Source organism: Cadophora gregata, assembly GCF_030347475.1.
Source record: "Cadophora gregata isolate MNR1 chromosome Unknown scaffold_2, whole genome shotgun sequence".
Taxonomy (NCBI): domain Eukaryota; kingdom Fungi; phylum Ascomycota; class Leotiomycetes; order Helotiales; family Ploettnerulaceae; genus Cadophora; species Cadophora gregata.
This window is the reverse complement of record NW_026695925.1, coordinates 1,991,490-2,005,940: the sequence shown is the minus strand read 5'-3', so window position 1 is coordinate 2,005,940 and position 14,451 is coordinate 1,991,490. Positions and strand designations below refer to the sequence as shown.

The window sequence follows — 14,451 nt, the reverse complement described above, 5'->3', positions numbered from 1 at the left end:
CATCCAGTGTGCCTTTGAGAATATCAACACTTATTGCATGAATGCCAACACTTGTATCCCTTTAAGTGTCATTCCTTTCCAACAGGTACTCGGTGACCCAACGTGGTATGTATTGACATGGGTCGGCTGGTTCTGCTGTCGCTAGTTGCCGTTTGGTTTGAGACGAGGACAAGTCGGGGTAAGCAAATCCCCCCGTGGCCCATTCTTCCAGTCGGCTGTGCCAAGAACTTCAAATCCGACAACATCCAACTATTTGTTCGACGTGAAATCGCTGTGCTATTTGCTCGCTTTATCCGTGCTCAGGCGCAATAGGCCCTGGTTTCCATTTCATAAGCTTAAAAGTTGTTTTTCACGACATCAGCAGAAACCACGGGCGATTGCTCCTTCCACTTGCCTCAGACATCTCGACATCTCGACCGACCAGCCTGCCAGCCTGCCAGCCTGCCAGGCTCCTGCCTACCTGCCTTGAGGAAAAATGGCTCCAAGGGAGAAGAAGGGTCAATTGAAGCGAAATAGGGTATGTCGAAGCTTGTTTTGCATTACTAGTACCGTCCGCGGCTTATCTGGCGGCGCTGACAGTCATTGACGCAGGCTGGAGCTTCAGAAGACAGCACCGGTGATTCCTCGAAGAAACCCCGTCGATCAACTCGAATATCGGAATCCCAAAGTACACCTGTATCGCAAAAACAACATTTGCCATCGCCCATAACCCAGCAAGATTCCATTTCGTCGACTGAAGCCTTCAAGGAAGGAACAGCAACCCCTCCCGAAGGTCGCCCGAGCCAGCTCCATCATCGACCCATTGACCAGAACTTCATTGACGGTCATGGCATATCATCTCCTCCTCAAGATACACAGGCATTCTCTCAATTTGTCTACCCTACGGCTGCCTTGTCGGAAGAAGTACAAGACGAGACGGAGGAGGGGGTCTGGGGCTATCTCCTCCCTCTTGATGCAAAGTACGGAAAGTCTTTGGTGTTGAAAAAGCGCAATGCTTGTCCATTGCCGGGCAAGATGGAGGACTTTGGCAAAGACAAGGACCGGAAGTCGAAGAAAGGCAAGGGCAAAGGCAAAGACTTCAAAAAGGAAGAAGAAGTCTACGAAGATACAAAGATGAACGGGATCGCGTCTGGAGGTTACCTGATAGGGCGGCACCCCGAGTGTGGTAAGTTTGTCACAGTGATTCCCTGAAGCATCAAATTGACAATGGTAGATCTGATTATCGATGATCCTATTGTCTCTAACAGACACTGCCTTATCTTCACCGAGAATAAAGGCGGGGACACCGTTGCTGTGGTGGAAGACCTGTCAAGTAACGGGACATTCGTCAACGAAGCTGTTATTGGACGAAACAAACGACGAGAGTTAGAAGATCAAGACGAGATCACCGTTCTAGATAAGGCAAGATTTGTTTTCAGGTACCCAAAGAACCGCGAAACAAGTGCTTTCTTGCAGCAGTACACGCTCCTTGAGAAGCTTGGAAAGGGGCACTTTGCAGAGGTGTTTCTGTGTGTCGAGAAAGCAACTGGTACCCGGTTCGCCGTTAAGATCTTTACCAAGCAACCGGGCGTGGAAGAACGTTCGAAGACCGAGGGACTGCAGCAAGAAATTGCGGTCTTGATGGGCGTAAGCCATCCTAATCTGCTCTGCTTGAAGGATACCTTTGATGAAACCAATGCTGTGTATCTGGTTCTGGAGCTGGCCGCGGAAGGAGAATTGTTCAATTGGATCGTCATGAAGCAGAAGTTGACTGAAGAGGAGACTAGAAAGGTCTTCATTCAACTATTCCAGGCAACTAAGTACTTGGTATGTTGTATCCGAAGCTCCGCTCATTGTTGTACTTGCACTGATACCTATCAGCATGAGAGGGGAATCGTTCATCGAGATATTAAACCAGAGAACATCCTTCTCACAGACAAAGACTTGCATGTGAAAGTAGCCGATTTTGGGTTGGCAAAAATAATTGGAGAGGAGTCCTTCACCACAACATTATGTGGAACTCCTAGCTACGTTGCTCCCGAAATTCTGGAAGACTCGAGACACCGTCGATACACTAGAGCCGTTGATGTCTGGTCATTAGGTGTAGTACTCTACATCTGTCTCTGTGGATTTCCTCCATTCTCAGACGAACTCAACACGAGAGAAAATCCATATACTCTCACGCAGCAGATCAAGACTGGAAGGTTTGATTACCCATCACCGTACTGGGATTCCGTTGGAGACCCAGCCCTAGATCTGATCGACCGAATGTTAACAGTTGATGTGGAGAAGAGATATACCATAGATGACTGTCTTGAACATCCATGGACCACAAGAAAGCCACTGAACCCAAACGACAGCACTGATGGACTAGTTGGTGGTCTTGCCAACTTGGACTTTAGCAAACGGAAACTGGCTCGAGAGCGGACTCTCCTCAGCAGCATCAACGACGTGAAGATCACTAGGGTCATTGACATCGAGCCAACAAAAGATCCAGTCAAAGTCTATGTCAAGAACCCAAGTGCTAAAAACTTGCAGAACAAAGTTAATAACTCTGCTCCTTCAACGGAGTCCAACGGGGCGCCTAAATCAATTCCTGGGGCGCCGAAGCAAGAAGAAACACCTTCAGCGGCGAGAGATCCGAATGAGTTCATGGACCTTGGTGGTAAGGGTGACATCGAACTATTCGGCAACGAAGGTTCGATTTATTCTAAGAATGAAGTGCCAGTGAAGAGTTTCTGATTGATGAGCAGGGAGTTAAGCCTGTTCTTGACAACTGATTCCACTACACGTAGCCTGATCACTCTTGCACATTGTGACCAATAACGGCTTCTATGTTTTGTAATACTTTGCTTGTACATACTGATAGGGAGGTCAACAGTAGGGTTGGGAAAAAAGTGGAGTCGGTCGTTGTAGGTTGATTTGGCGACGGTTAATATCCTTGATTGGAACGCGGAGGAGTTGAAAATCGTGGTATTTGAAAGGGAAGTCAAAGCAAATGAAATCATTATGACTTGGTATTTTTGGATTACTTTTCTCAATTTTGACTCGATCAAGGGAACATATATCCTTATTTCTATATGGCTTACAAAATGTGTCAATTATGTATCTCAAGGTCCCAGAACTCCATTTTATGCAGCCATCCCAAGCTTAGCCGTAGCATCAGCTGTCCCAGACACCAACCAGAACCGACGATTCCATAATCTACAACATGACTAAGATTTTTATACATGTTCGTTAAAAGTGAGTGAAGAATCGTTGATATCATGCCACATTTCCCGCCATTCCCATAAACAGCGCCTGAATGGCTAACGAGATCGACCAGAAGCCGACCTTCTTCAAGCGTCTTAATCGTGCCTGGCTGTCCACCACATCTTTGGCAAATGCTTCGTAAGTCTCAGCTGACAAGTCTTCCATCAAACCGCTGTCGAATATTGTCCAGCTACCGTCAAACTCGCTGGCTCGCTTTACGATTCGGCAGTTTATTGGAATGAATGTCTTTTGGGAGTTGATGTACGCCACGATCGGCCGGATGAGCGCCTGATTTATATAAGACAAGTCGCGGGTGAAAAGAGGTACTGCGGCTCTGACGTCGTTGAGGTGAACTCGGAGATCCATGACGAGGAACCGCTTGTCGTCGTCTCTGCTCATCTTCTCTTGATAAGCTGCTCGTTCCTCAGGGGTGTTGAGGTCTGCTGTCCGCGGATTCTCAAGGATGTGGATGTAGCGATTTGATGCTACAGTAGCTTCCATGCGGTCGTAGAAATCGGACATGACTTTTGCGATACTGTCATCGGTATCTGCTGGAAACATGACGTCTGCTACAATGTCTACGTTCCCTTCATGGATCCATCCAAACGGTCCTTCAACACCACGATTGAGGTGATCTATTTTCAAACCGTCGATACGAAGTCGGCTCTGCTTCTTCCAGGGACTGGATTCCCCACTCGGTTCGTCATCATGATGCACGTTTGCAAAACCGTGCAATTGTCTGGGATGGATCGTAAAAAGTGATCCGTCGAATGCTCCTGACATGTTGTTCGCCGAGAGGAAGTCGTAGAACAGCCATTGTTTCCTCAACTGCGGAAGTTCACAATTGAAAATGCTTACCGAGAACGGTCTGAACCCGTTCGGTTGATATATTGTGACCAAAAGATCCTCCATTTTGAATGAGTCAATCTCAAAATCTCCTGGATGGTGCTTATGACGGTATGTCTTCGGGTCGACATATTCTCCACCCCAATGAACAGAAGTCCTGTCAACTACGCCTCTAACTCCTTTTACCTCAACATCACGGAGAAGGCCTTTCCCATTCCACCACTTTACAAATGATAGGGTGACGTTGACGGTCCCGATCGTCAAGTCGAATTGCGTGTAGTTTGTATCTTCCTCCTCTTCGTCCTTTCGTCCTCCTGCTTCAGCTTGTCTCTCCGCCGCTGCCTCAGCTGCAGCACTCATCGAGGATCCTTTACTGACTTTCGTCCTTCCTTGGCCCGGCCTTCTGGACACAAATACATTGTGGAAAGTGATGACACCATTCCTCCATTTTGGTACAATTGCGGACTCAAAAACTACCTTCACTCCTGCGGAATGTGTAAGGTAATCGCCGATCCATCTGGCTAGAGTTTCTACCGAATCATCAGTTTCGTGACCTTATCTTAGGACTTGGGAACAAACCTTGTGCTACAACGGTATTAATGGAGAAAATAACGAGCGAGAAGAAGGTTGTGGTCCCAACTAAAACCCAAACAATATTTCCCAGGACAAACCACGAAACAAAGGCACTCCAGTCGTCGATATTCCAGGGCCGAGAACTCCTTATAGAAAACCATTTAAATCGGACTTTTAATCGCGACCAAAACCCTGTTGCTGCCGCAAGCAATTCCTCCTTCGTAGGTCTATGCATATGTGGAAGATGAAGGTACGTACTCGGCTTGGAGTCCAGTACTGGGGTTTCGGTTTTTTTCGTAACGGGGGAAGCTTTGAACGAGTTGTTTCCATTTTGAACTTGCTTGAGAGTATTCTGTTCACTTGCTGCAGAGCTCTTGTTTCTCCTCGCGCTGCCCCTTTCTCTTCTTCGAGTGTTCGAATGGATTTCCCTACGCCATGCCTGCTGCGCCAAAGAAGCGATCGTTTTTCGGGGAATTCTGGTAGTAGTACAAAGTGATTTTTCTGTAGTCGCAACACATGCGGCAAGTGCTGATGGTGTCGGCGTCGTCGAAGGGCTAAGATCTATGAAGAGAAAGCCGCAGGAAGCAAAGCTTTTAGACACCGATCTCTTCGATGAAGGTGTTTGAGGTCGTGGTCGGCTCCACGAGAAGGCTCTTGTCGAATTCTGTGTGGAGTTTGACCACGGGAACGCGGATTTTCGAGGTAATCCGGATGGCTTGAAGGCCACGAAATGGCTTGCTGGATCCCGGAAATGGGACCACAGCCTCTGCGTTATATTTGAAGACATACTCTCCAGATCATTCTGAAAACGTGCGAACTCTTGAAGTCGCAAAATCCACAGAATAATCGGAAGCAGAAGACAAGCACGCGAGGGAAAGAGGAGAACTCAATTTTGATGACGCTTTACTAGGCTTTTGGTCTGGATTTCTTGGCTGGACGCGATGCACTAGCCTTAGCACGTGCCACAATCTGGTCTGAGCGCCCGGGACAATTTTCTCACAACCTTATCTGATATCGACAATTCAAATTTGTTCCCCCACCAAGAACCCTCGTCTTTCACGTCCACACAACAATGCCCGCACCCACCGCCCTGCTAAGAAAGCCAGAGGAACTGGCGGAGGCTGCCAGTGTCCCTTTACCACAGGGTGCGTGGACTTACCGCTTGCCGTGATTGCATGGACTGACAGAATGCAGAGGACGACGATGAACTTCTCCTTGATGCGCCAGATGCGGAACCAACAGATTTGAATGCAGTTCAGCCAGTGGAGGGAGATACCGAGATGCACATTGATGAGGAGGGTAGACCAAGATTTGCACCATCTAAGACCGCTGTATGGTCCATCTCAAACATGCAGCGCAAGTAGACGCTAATGCCTGGCAGGATCGTGTGGACCGAGTTGAAACCAGAAAAGTACCTATACCACCTCACAGAATGACGCCCCTCAAAGCAGTCTGGCCAAAAATGTACCCACCACTTGTCGAGCACCTGAAGCTGCAAGTTCGCATGAACATCCATTCGAAATCCGTTGAGCTCCGATCCTCCAAGCATACCACAGACCCAGGAGCGCTACAGAAAGGTGCCGATTTTGTGCAGGCTTTCTCTCTCGGCTTCGATATCGACGATGCGATCGCTCTTCTCCGTCTAGACGACTTGTATATCCAAACATTCCAGATTCAGGATGTTAAGACTTTGCAGGGAGAGCATTTGGGCAGAGCGATTGGAAGGATTGCAGGCAAGGACGGGAAGACCAAATTTGCTATCGAGAATGCCAGTAGGACGAGAATCGTACTTGCAGATTCGAAAATCCACCTTCTGGGCGGCTTCAAGAATATCCAGATTGCCAAAACGGCAGTGGTCAGCTTGATTCTTGGTAGTCCTCCGGGCAAGGTTTATGGGAATCTGAGAACTGTGGCGGCGAGGATGAAGGAGAGATTCTAAATTCTAAATGGAAGGATTCCGGGATAGTTGGCATTCTTGGCGTTGGAGGCTTCATACGGGGGGCGTTCTTTTGGCTGGCAAAAAATCATACGTGCCATGATATTAACTTCACTATTGGGACATACGTTTGGCATTGGTAGATTGCATAGTCAGCATGATGTTATGGGTGGTACTTTGCTGTGAGATACCACATGAAACAACCAATCATAGAGAATAAAGTTTCTTGCAAACTTGACGAGTATTCAATGTTGATTGGAGTATCTCTGAGTTATTGAAAACAAGATTACTGAGGAGCCTCCGACAAGAATCTTGCGAAGCTCCAGTAATTTCGTAGATGCTAACGAGAGAACGCCGGAAGACATGAACAGTGTGTCAGGCTACTCTAAGATACTGCACTATGTCACTTACCTATCCAATGGCATTTTCGTATGCTGGAAAACAGCTACTTACAATTTACATGGAGATATGTTCTACAGCCAACAAAATATCAACCCAGCTTTCAATAAATCATAGCGAGTAGGCAATCCTTTGCCTACTCGCTTTGAATCGTAGTGACAACGAACGGTCTTGGCTGAAAATCAGCCTGCACGTTTGTTACAGACTTGTATCGCAGACAGGTTTTCGAACACATGTTACATATGGCAATTAGAACATAATTTTGTTTGATGTTTGGTATTGCATTTAACTATGCTAGACTGTGAGGTAGCAACCCTTCCTTGAGTGCTCTTCATACCGTCCAGAGCAGTCAAGACCAAGTCAAGTGCAAGGCACCCAACTCCACGCTGCCAGAACAATTTCCCATTATCAAATCCATACAAGCAAAGGAAGACCAAATCACCCATCCTATCTTCTTCCACTACAGGTCATTGCCACCAATTAGAGGAAACGTCAACTCCGAATACAACGCAGAGCAAAACCCATATACCATCCCTTCATTGCATTGCATTCGTTTAGTGGGCTGTGATTGATATCTTCTTCGACTCGTGCTTCTTTGCTTTTGGAACGGTGATGGAGAGGACACCATTCTTCATACTGGCAGTGACGGCCTCCTGGTCAACGCGAACAGGGAAGGTGAAAGATCTTGAGAACTCGCCGACGCTACGCTCAGAGACCCAGTATTTGGCCTTTGGCTCCTCCTTGACAGTTTCCTTGCTCGTGGTAGCGACCTCAGTATTGGTATTGCTATTGTTTGCAGCTGGATCGGTGACCATAACAGCGTCCTCGTCCTCGACTGTGGCCTTATGGGCAGCTGGCTTGGAACTGTCGGAACTTTCGATGGCGGCTGGGGATGCAGAGCCCTCGATGAAGCCAGATGGGGGAGTGCCGGATGTGTAGGAGCGCTCGGTGCGACCACGTACGGTGATGGTTTGGACATCCGTAAACTCGATCTCAACGTCCTTTTGCTCAATGCCAGGAAGGTCGCCGTGAAGCTCGTAAGCATCGGTCAACTCCTTGACATCGAACTTGGGTGTGAAGGACTTCATGATTGAGCGGCTGTGACGACCCTCAGTGCTGTTGCCGGTGCCGGTGTTGCGTGAGTGTTGCTCGAAGTCGTCGAGGAGACGGAAAAGTGGGTGGAAGGAGGTGTTGTTGGCGGAGGGTGAAGCGAAGAATGAGCCTGGGAAGAAAGACATCTTGCGTGATTGGTGAGTATTGAGTCTCTTGAGAGATTGTCGGAGTGATTGTTTGAGTCTGAGTGTTGTGCGTGCTGATTGCATGAAGTGTTTGTTCTTTGTTGTGTTGTGATGAAAGAAGGGAGAGCTGTCAGAGGAATCTCATCTGGAATTATATACCTGAGAGGAGCATTTCTACTGGGTGCTAGAAATTTCCGGAATGAAGCCAGTCGATGATTCTGGCATCATCGTGAGGCTTCATGTTGGCTGTGTTGTTGTGGTTGCATAATGTTCAGCACGCTCGGGTATCTTCTCCAACCCACTAGAAGTTTCTACGGATTGCCAAAAGCAGCAAAACACCACAGATTGCATCCTACTCGCCGACATACATTGCATCAGGAAATCACTTCGACTCCAACCATTACTGACAACGAAAGAATAAGGTTTTCTGTTAATCGCTCTCAGTTTGGGTGTTGTTGCGGCTGCAGGACATGAGAGAAGCTCTGGAGTGGCAACAATCAGACCCCTGAAGCTGTCTCTACTATTATCAATCCACAGTATCTCCATTTCCGTCTGCAGACTAGAATACTGGACAGTTTGAGGGTACAATTTATTTTTCTCATTTGATCAGGCCATTCCTATCATTGCTCCATCGCCTGGTAAAAATGAACATTTTGAAGCTTCCTAGAATGTCGGTTCCGTGTTTCTAGAAATTTCGCTTAATTTCGTCTGTCGCCGCTTTTCCCATCTCCAATCAAAACAACCGAGAATCGCTAAGACTCGCACCGCCACAACTAAAACCGCAGCGTTCCAATTTGTGACAGACTATCCCCTCGCTGCGATTCCATCTCCACAACGCCACCACAATCGATCCATCGATCCCTCGCCCCTGCTCTTGATTTTCTGTCCCCACGTCATGGCTCCACCAGCCTTGACTTTCTCTTTGTGTCTCTCAATCGCATCATTCTTCCACAATATATTACAAGGGCATTAGGAAATACTTATTCATGCATTATTTACATGAGGTTTGCAGGTTTGTAGCGCTGCTTTAGATTCTGTCGGCCACTATCCTCGTCATAAGGGGCAAAATATGGTTTCGTGATCTGATTGGCTCGTACTGACCCTGATATCCACACCCACCCCAAGTGACTGAGACTGAGGAAGAGGGACAATTAGTGAGGATTGGCACCAGACGTGGTATTCCAAATAGATAGCTTCTTCACTCCAAGATTGTATCTCCGAGCAGTTCCCCGGGCTGTGAGCGGCTTCCCGACATTTGCGAGATTTGGTCGGCCCCAAAGCCAGAATCTCGGTACGCTAAAGTAGGGTGTATACATACAACTTGAATAGAACAGAAGGAACTCTAAGCAACCGGCGCCAGGAACAGAACGGCCTACCGGATCCTCGGTTGCCAGAACATTTGGGGCAATCCGGAGAATTTGTTGAAATCCCCACCAGAAGAAAAGTCGATATTGTACGTGAAACTCGTCGATCGCCTTCCAATCAGTTCGCAGAAGAGGAACTGATGATTTGAGAAATCGACGAAGCTCACAGTTGCACATGGCCGCAAGTATCAAGTCCAATCCAGGTTTCAACAAGTATTAAGTCCTCGGCTAAGTCTACAAATACTGTTCCTCGCGCTATGTATGTAAGTGTATGCAGAAAAATTACAATACATCCAATGCAAGTTAAGCTTCAAGCTTATTCTGATCCTAAATACATTCCTCATACGGCCTTCCTCTGCAATATAGGTCGTGGCGAATCGTTACCATAGTGTCGTTTCTCAGTAAACACCTTCGTGAAGAAGTAAAGTAGAAGCTCCTGGCAAAGACCAGCAATGGAAGAGCTACATGTACATCCAGTAGATTACTGGAACTGGCGCATTTGTGGGTATGATCCCATTGCAGGCATGTTGGGTGCAACTGGGCTCGGTATTCGATGGAATAGACTGAGGAGTCTCCGCCCAACAGCCCCTTCCAATTCAGTGCCGTCGCGTGCAATTTTGACCTCCCTATTTGAGTTCCAAGGATTTCGTAGTCCTCTCGTTCGGTAAAATGGCAGGCGGGTTGTAGATACCCACTCTACTTGGAATGGCTTACCCCAGGCCTTCGATGATGCTTTCGAGTCTGGATCCTCATCGCTTCGATTGCTTTGACTCTCATCTTCTTCATCTGCGCCTTCAGTCTCGTCTCGCTCTACCTCCCAAAATATAGTGCCTCGTGCTGAATCATCTATGATGCGTCCTTTAGGTGCATACTCCGACGCAGGGGTTGGTATAGCCTTTGGTAATTCCGGGTCTTCAACTGTATGAGCTTTCGGTGCAAATTCGATGGCTGCCGCTGGGTCGTCGTTGATCGGAGATATCATTTTCGCATACCCAAAATATTCGCCAGATTTGTTGGCAGAAAAGACCAAGTAAACATTGTCCGCGGTCTAGGCAAGAATATGTCAGCAAACAGGTACGAAACTCGTTACATGTTTACTTACCTGGTATGCCTTATTCAAGGCTTCTTCGTTGTGAGATTGAGTAGCCCAAATACCGTTCCGTACACTCAGCTCCAGATCTTCTACAGTCAAACTTTTCACAATGAAGTACTTGTCTTTGGCTCCGCTTGAGCCGCTAGTCTCATCTGTTGTCTTAGACTCAGTAGCCTCTTCTTCTCCTTCCTTGGATTTTGTGTCGCTATCTGGCGTGGTACTGCGGGCCACTGTTGGGTTTGAGGGCGGAGTGAGGGCTGCTGGGCCAGTTGGGACAGTCACACCAGCCGCCGTTCCAACAGAATTTCGTCGTAATCGGCTTACTAGCCTGACCGTCTGGAACCGAGAATCGTGTATCTTAACTTGCGCAGCAGCACATGCTGCCTCATCCTTGAAATTTGCGAACGCACAGTTGCTTTTTGAAATGAGGAACAGGGACTGGAGCCCAACTGCTTCTTTGCACACATGGAGAACCAAACTCATTAAACCAGTCTGTGGTGGCAGATTCCCTATCCAAATCGCGTGGCCTGAAATACAAAGTATTAGCGGGAACGACCCTGGAAACCTTGTGCTGAAAAGTCATAAACATACCGCTTTGACGAGGCTTTCGAGGAGGTCCTCTGACAACAGAAGATTGGGCAGAGCTGGACCCTAAAAGAGATTGTTAGAAGCAGGGCTTCACGCCGATGGAATTTGCCCTCGTATGGACTCACCTATGCTGCTAGCTCTTCCCGGAGTGCCGCCAGTCGAAGAACCACTGAGATACTCGTTTGCACGCGGCTGACCTGGTTGTCGGGCTTCTCCCAAGAAGCCGCCTCTTGCACCGTATGATCCGGAGGAAGAAATTGGATAAACCTGACCTTGAATGCCGTACTGGCTAGACTGAATCATGAAAGGTGGGTTCATCTGCTGCTGTTGGTTCAAGAAGCCCTGGCCTTGGTAGAATTGATTACCATTGCCAGGAGCAGATTGCTGTAGGTGAGATTGCGGTGTTTGACCTGGTCCATACACTCCCTGATACTGCCCCTGATACCCCATACTATACTGCATATTTTGGAAAGGTTGGCCCATGGCTTGCTGGTTGGCGAATTGAGGTACATTTGGAAATGTGTACATAAGAGGAGCAGGAGATGGCCCTGATGAATATCTTTGGGTTGCTGCAATATTGTAGTTCTGATATGTCGCATCGGGTAATGAGTTCGCGAGCGCTGTCAAGCCGAATGGGTCTGATTGAGCTTGTGAATATTGTTGAGTGCCATTGGGATGCGAAGCACCCTGGAATCCTCGACCTCCTTCATTTTCACTGTACTGAGAGTTTGAGTTCTGTGTCGTATTGTGTCTCTGTCCTTGCGGGTTGTGCGAAAAGTCGCCAGATGGCGATGTACCAGACATGTCTCCCATATAGCCTTCGTATATCGTCGGCAATTGTCCCCAGAACTGTCCCCAGAAAAAGGCCATATTAGCATTGCGCTCAGTGTAAACACAGAAGATAGAGATCCATGTCGTGCTGAACAAGGAAATAATCTGTGAAGAACAAGATAACGACAATATAACGCCTGTACAAAATGAGGGAGAGAGATTGGAGTACCTCTTCAAGCTTCTGCTTTTCTGTTTCTTCGAACTCTGTATTAATCTTCTAAAATACCTGGGGATAGGTCATGCGTGGGTGGCGAATACAACTGAAAATAAACTTTCTGTTCCTGAAAGATAGCACTCTCTAATGCGACGTCGAATGGACTTTGAGAGAGCAGTAGATGTGGGGGAGGCGCAGGTGGCTAAGTTTGGATGAGTTGACAACGGGAGAACAAGAAGCCGTTCAAGTGTATTGAAGATCTGAAGAAGGGAAGCAAAAGTGTCAGTGTTAAGCCTTTAGTTTGCCTCTAGCGGTATGCCATCTCAGAATGATGATTGGACGCCGACTTACCAGTGAGAGAGCAGTGACTTCAGAGATAAAATATCTTGGACAAATGCGGTGGTGTGCGCCGGAGAGATTCGAACCGAGCCGTAGTAGTCCGACAGGGACGTTGAATGAGCAGAGACGTATATAGAAAGAGTGCCGCTAGACAAGGATGGAGAGACACAGCCGCAGGTAAGTAGGAACCAGAAGAAGAGACAAAGTTTCAGAGCCAGAGTCTCGGGACGTTATGAAGAGGGCTTCTGGGGATGGAGTAGCTTGCCTCTCGGAAGACGCGAAGGGCAGAGGAAAGATCGCCAGGCACATGGATGAGAAAGATCCCGTGTGATGTAAGTCATGTAAGTCAGAAGAGGCCACGGGACAGGGACAGGGACATGGAACATGGAAATGGAAATGGAAATGGAGGGAAAAGGAAGAACAAGAGTAGGTAGCTCGAGGGTAGATAGGAAGAGACGGGCTCCCGGGCACAACCAAGGAAACGAATGAGCAGGACATCGCCTGGTGCATTCTTCTCGACAGGGTGCAGTGAAGAGCAGAGCAGAGCAGAGCAGAGCAGTGCAGTGCAGTGCAGGCTGTCCAGGCCAATCGAGACCGGCCCCCCATTTGCCTAGCTACTGAACAGTACAGGACATTAGCTACCACGAAGCCCTAGAAGCCAGGGCAGGGCATGGCAGCATGGCAGCATGGCAGGGTCTTGCGCAGAACCCTCCGACCCACCCAGGGCGATGTGAACGCCAGGGCCAAGGGCCGCTCGCGACTGGCAAGCCCCTGCGGAGCGTTGACATTGGCAAGCTGGGCCTGGCCTGCCTGCCTGCCTACCCCGATGTGGCATGTCGATTATTGCCAGATATGGATGGCATTCCCAGCAGGAAAGGGAAAGGGAAAGGGAAAGGGAAGGGAAGGGAAAGTCGTAAGTCAAAGTCAGTGGGATGAGGTGACAAGCCTGACTCTGGCTATCTGTGCCGTGTGGAGTTCGGCAACAGCGGTGGAAGAAGGCTGGAGCTGGAGCAGGAGCAAGAGCAAGAGCAGGAGCAGGAGTAGCACCAAGGGCTTGAAAGCGAGCGCTGGGACGCTCGCCTGCGGGGGGAAAGCGAAGCGGCTTTTTCGGATTGGCCATCTTGATGAATGGTATTTCTCACTTCTCCATGACTTTCGGCACTAGCAGGGACCAGATACAGGCACCTGCAGCGGCTAATCAATTAGCAGCCCGACCGACCCTCCACCAGCACCAGCACCAGCACCAGCGACCCTGAACTCGGCCGTCGACCCTTAATCCTTAATCCTCAATCCCTAATCCTTAATCCTTAATCAGCCGTTGCTCTGGAGCGAGTTCCATTCTCACAGTAGAGTAACTTACAGTACTTCTTAGTGACCCTCTTGCTCTGTTTCTTCTGGCCGGGCCTGGCTTGGACTACTGGCTTATCTACTGGCTGGCTGAACGGCACGCCAGAAACCGTCGGGATGGTGAGGCGCTCCCGGTGGGGTGGGGTGGGGTGGGGTGGTGGGTTGGTGGCGATCGTAGTGCGCACTGCAAAAGTTGGTACCTTCCGTACAGTACCTGTACTGTAGGCAGGCAGGCAGGCAGGCAGGCAGGCAGACAGGCTAAACCTACCGAGGCAGCGAGGCACCTGTTCTACCTACCTTACCTACCTATCTACCTTACCAGTCAAAGTTTGACGATGTTTCGCTACCGACCTACGGAACTGTACTGTACTTTCGGTATTCTCATCTGCAAAGCATGTGAATATTGGCACTCGTAATACTGTACCTACCTAGCTGTAAAGAAATAGATCATTGACAGGACTTTCGACTGGCCCGGACCTTATTAAACTGTTGAAGTTGCGTTTCTTAGACAT

General features: G+C 48.5%; 6 protein-coding genes across 9 annotated transcripts; 2 read left to right on the top strand and 4 right to left on the bottom strand.

Moving 5' to 3' along the window:
- The first annotated feature begins 251 nt into the window (after positions 1 to 251).
- ONS95_007952 (uncharacterized protein) lies at positions 252 to 3,065 on the top strand. Of its 3 annotated transcripts, XM_058501480.1 has the most exons (4): positions 252 to 517; positions 592 to 1,806; positions 1,861 to 2,677; positions 2,733 to 3,065. In XM_058501480.1, exons 2-4 carry the CDS (start codon positions 1,207 to 1,209, stop codon positions 2,738 to 2,740), a joined length of 1,425 nt encoding a protein of 474 aa, XP_058362800.1. In that variant the 5' UTR covers positions 252 to 517; positions 592 to 1,206; the 3' UTR covers positions 2,741 to 3,065. The 3 variants fall into 3 exon arrangements, with proteins under 3 accessions (XP_058362800.1, XP_058362801.1, XP_058362799.1); XM_058501481.1 differs by having other exon boundaries at positions 592 to 1,165; positions 1,214 to 3,065; XM_058501479.1 differs by having other exon boundaries at positions 252 to 1,165; positions 1,214 to 1,806; positions 1,861 to 3,065.
- On the bottom strand, positions 3,066 to 7,249 carry MDM31 (Mitochondrial distribution and morphology protein 31, mitochondrial precursor). Its single transcript, XM_058501478.1, has 2 exons — positions 4,657 to 7,249; positions 3,066 to 4,607 (listed from the first exon to the last, which is right to left on the bottom strand). Exons 1-2 carry the CDS (start codon positions 5,435 to 5,437, stop codon positions 3,244 to 3,246), a joined length of 2,145 nt encoding a protein of 714 aa, XP_058362797.1. The 5' UTR covers positions 5,438 to 7,249; the 3' UTR covers positions 3,066 to 3,243.
- Positions 5,723 to 6,589, top strand: PNO1 (pre-rRNA-processing protein pno1; the record flags this gene model as incomplete). Its single annotated transcript, XM_058501477.1, has 3 exons — positions 5,723 to 5,795; positions 5,845 to 5,981; positions 6,032 to 6,589. 3 exons carry the CDS (start codon positions 5,723 to 5,725, stop codon positions 6,587 to 6,589), a joined length of 768 nt encoding a protein of 255 aa, XP_058362798.1.
- Positions 7,250 to 8,325, bottom strand: ONS95_007949 (uncharacterized protein). The gene has a single exon (XM_058501476.1). The coding sequence runs from the start codon at positions 8,305 to 8,307 to the stop codon at positions 7,540 to 7,542; it is 768 nt and encodes a 255-aa protein (XP_058362796.1). The 5' UTR covers positions 8,308 to 8,325; the 3' UTR covers positions 7,250 to 7,539.
- ONS95_007948 (uncharacterized protein) lies at positions 8,326 to 8,874 on the bottom strand. The gene has a single exon (XM_058501475.1). The coding sequence runs from the start codon at positions 8,767 to 8,769 to the stop codon at positions 8,461 to 8,463; it is 309 nt and encodes a 102-aa protein (XP_058362795.1). The 5' UTR covers positions 8,770 to 8,874; the 3' UTR covers positions 8,326 to 8,460.
- Positions 8,875 to 13,350, bottom strand: ONS95_007947 (uncharacterized protein). Of its 2 annotated transcripts, XM_058501473.1 has the most exons (6): positions 12,605 to 13,350; positions 12,269 to 12,513; positions 11,394 to 12,117; positions 11,272 to 11,331; positions 10,690 to 11,207; positions 8,875 to 10,635 (listed from the first exon to the last, which is right to left on the bottom strand). In XM_058501473.1, the coding sequence occupies exons 3-6, from the start codon at positions 12,079 to 12,081 to the stop codon at positions 10,069 to 10,071; spliced, it is 1,833 nt and encodes a 610-aa protein (XP_058362793.1). In that variant the 5' UTR covers positions 12,082 to 12,117; positions 12,269 to 12,513; positions 12,605 to 13,350; the 3' UTR covers positions 8,875 to 10,068. The 2 variants fall into 2 exon arrangements, with proteins under 2 accessions (XP_058362793.1, XP_058362794.1); XM_058501474.1 differs by lacking the exons at positions 12,269 to 12,513; positions 12,605 to 13,350 and having other exon boundaries at positions 11,394 to 12,229.
- Positions 13,351 to 14,451: the final 1,101 nt, after the last annotated feature.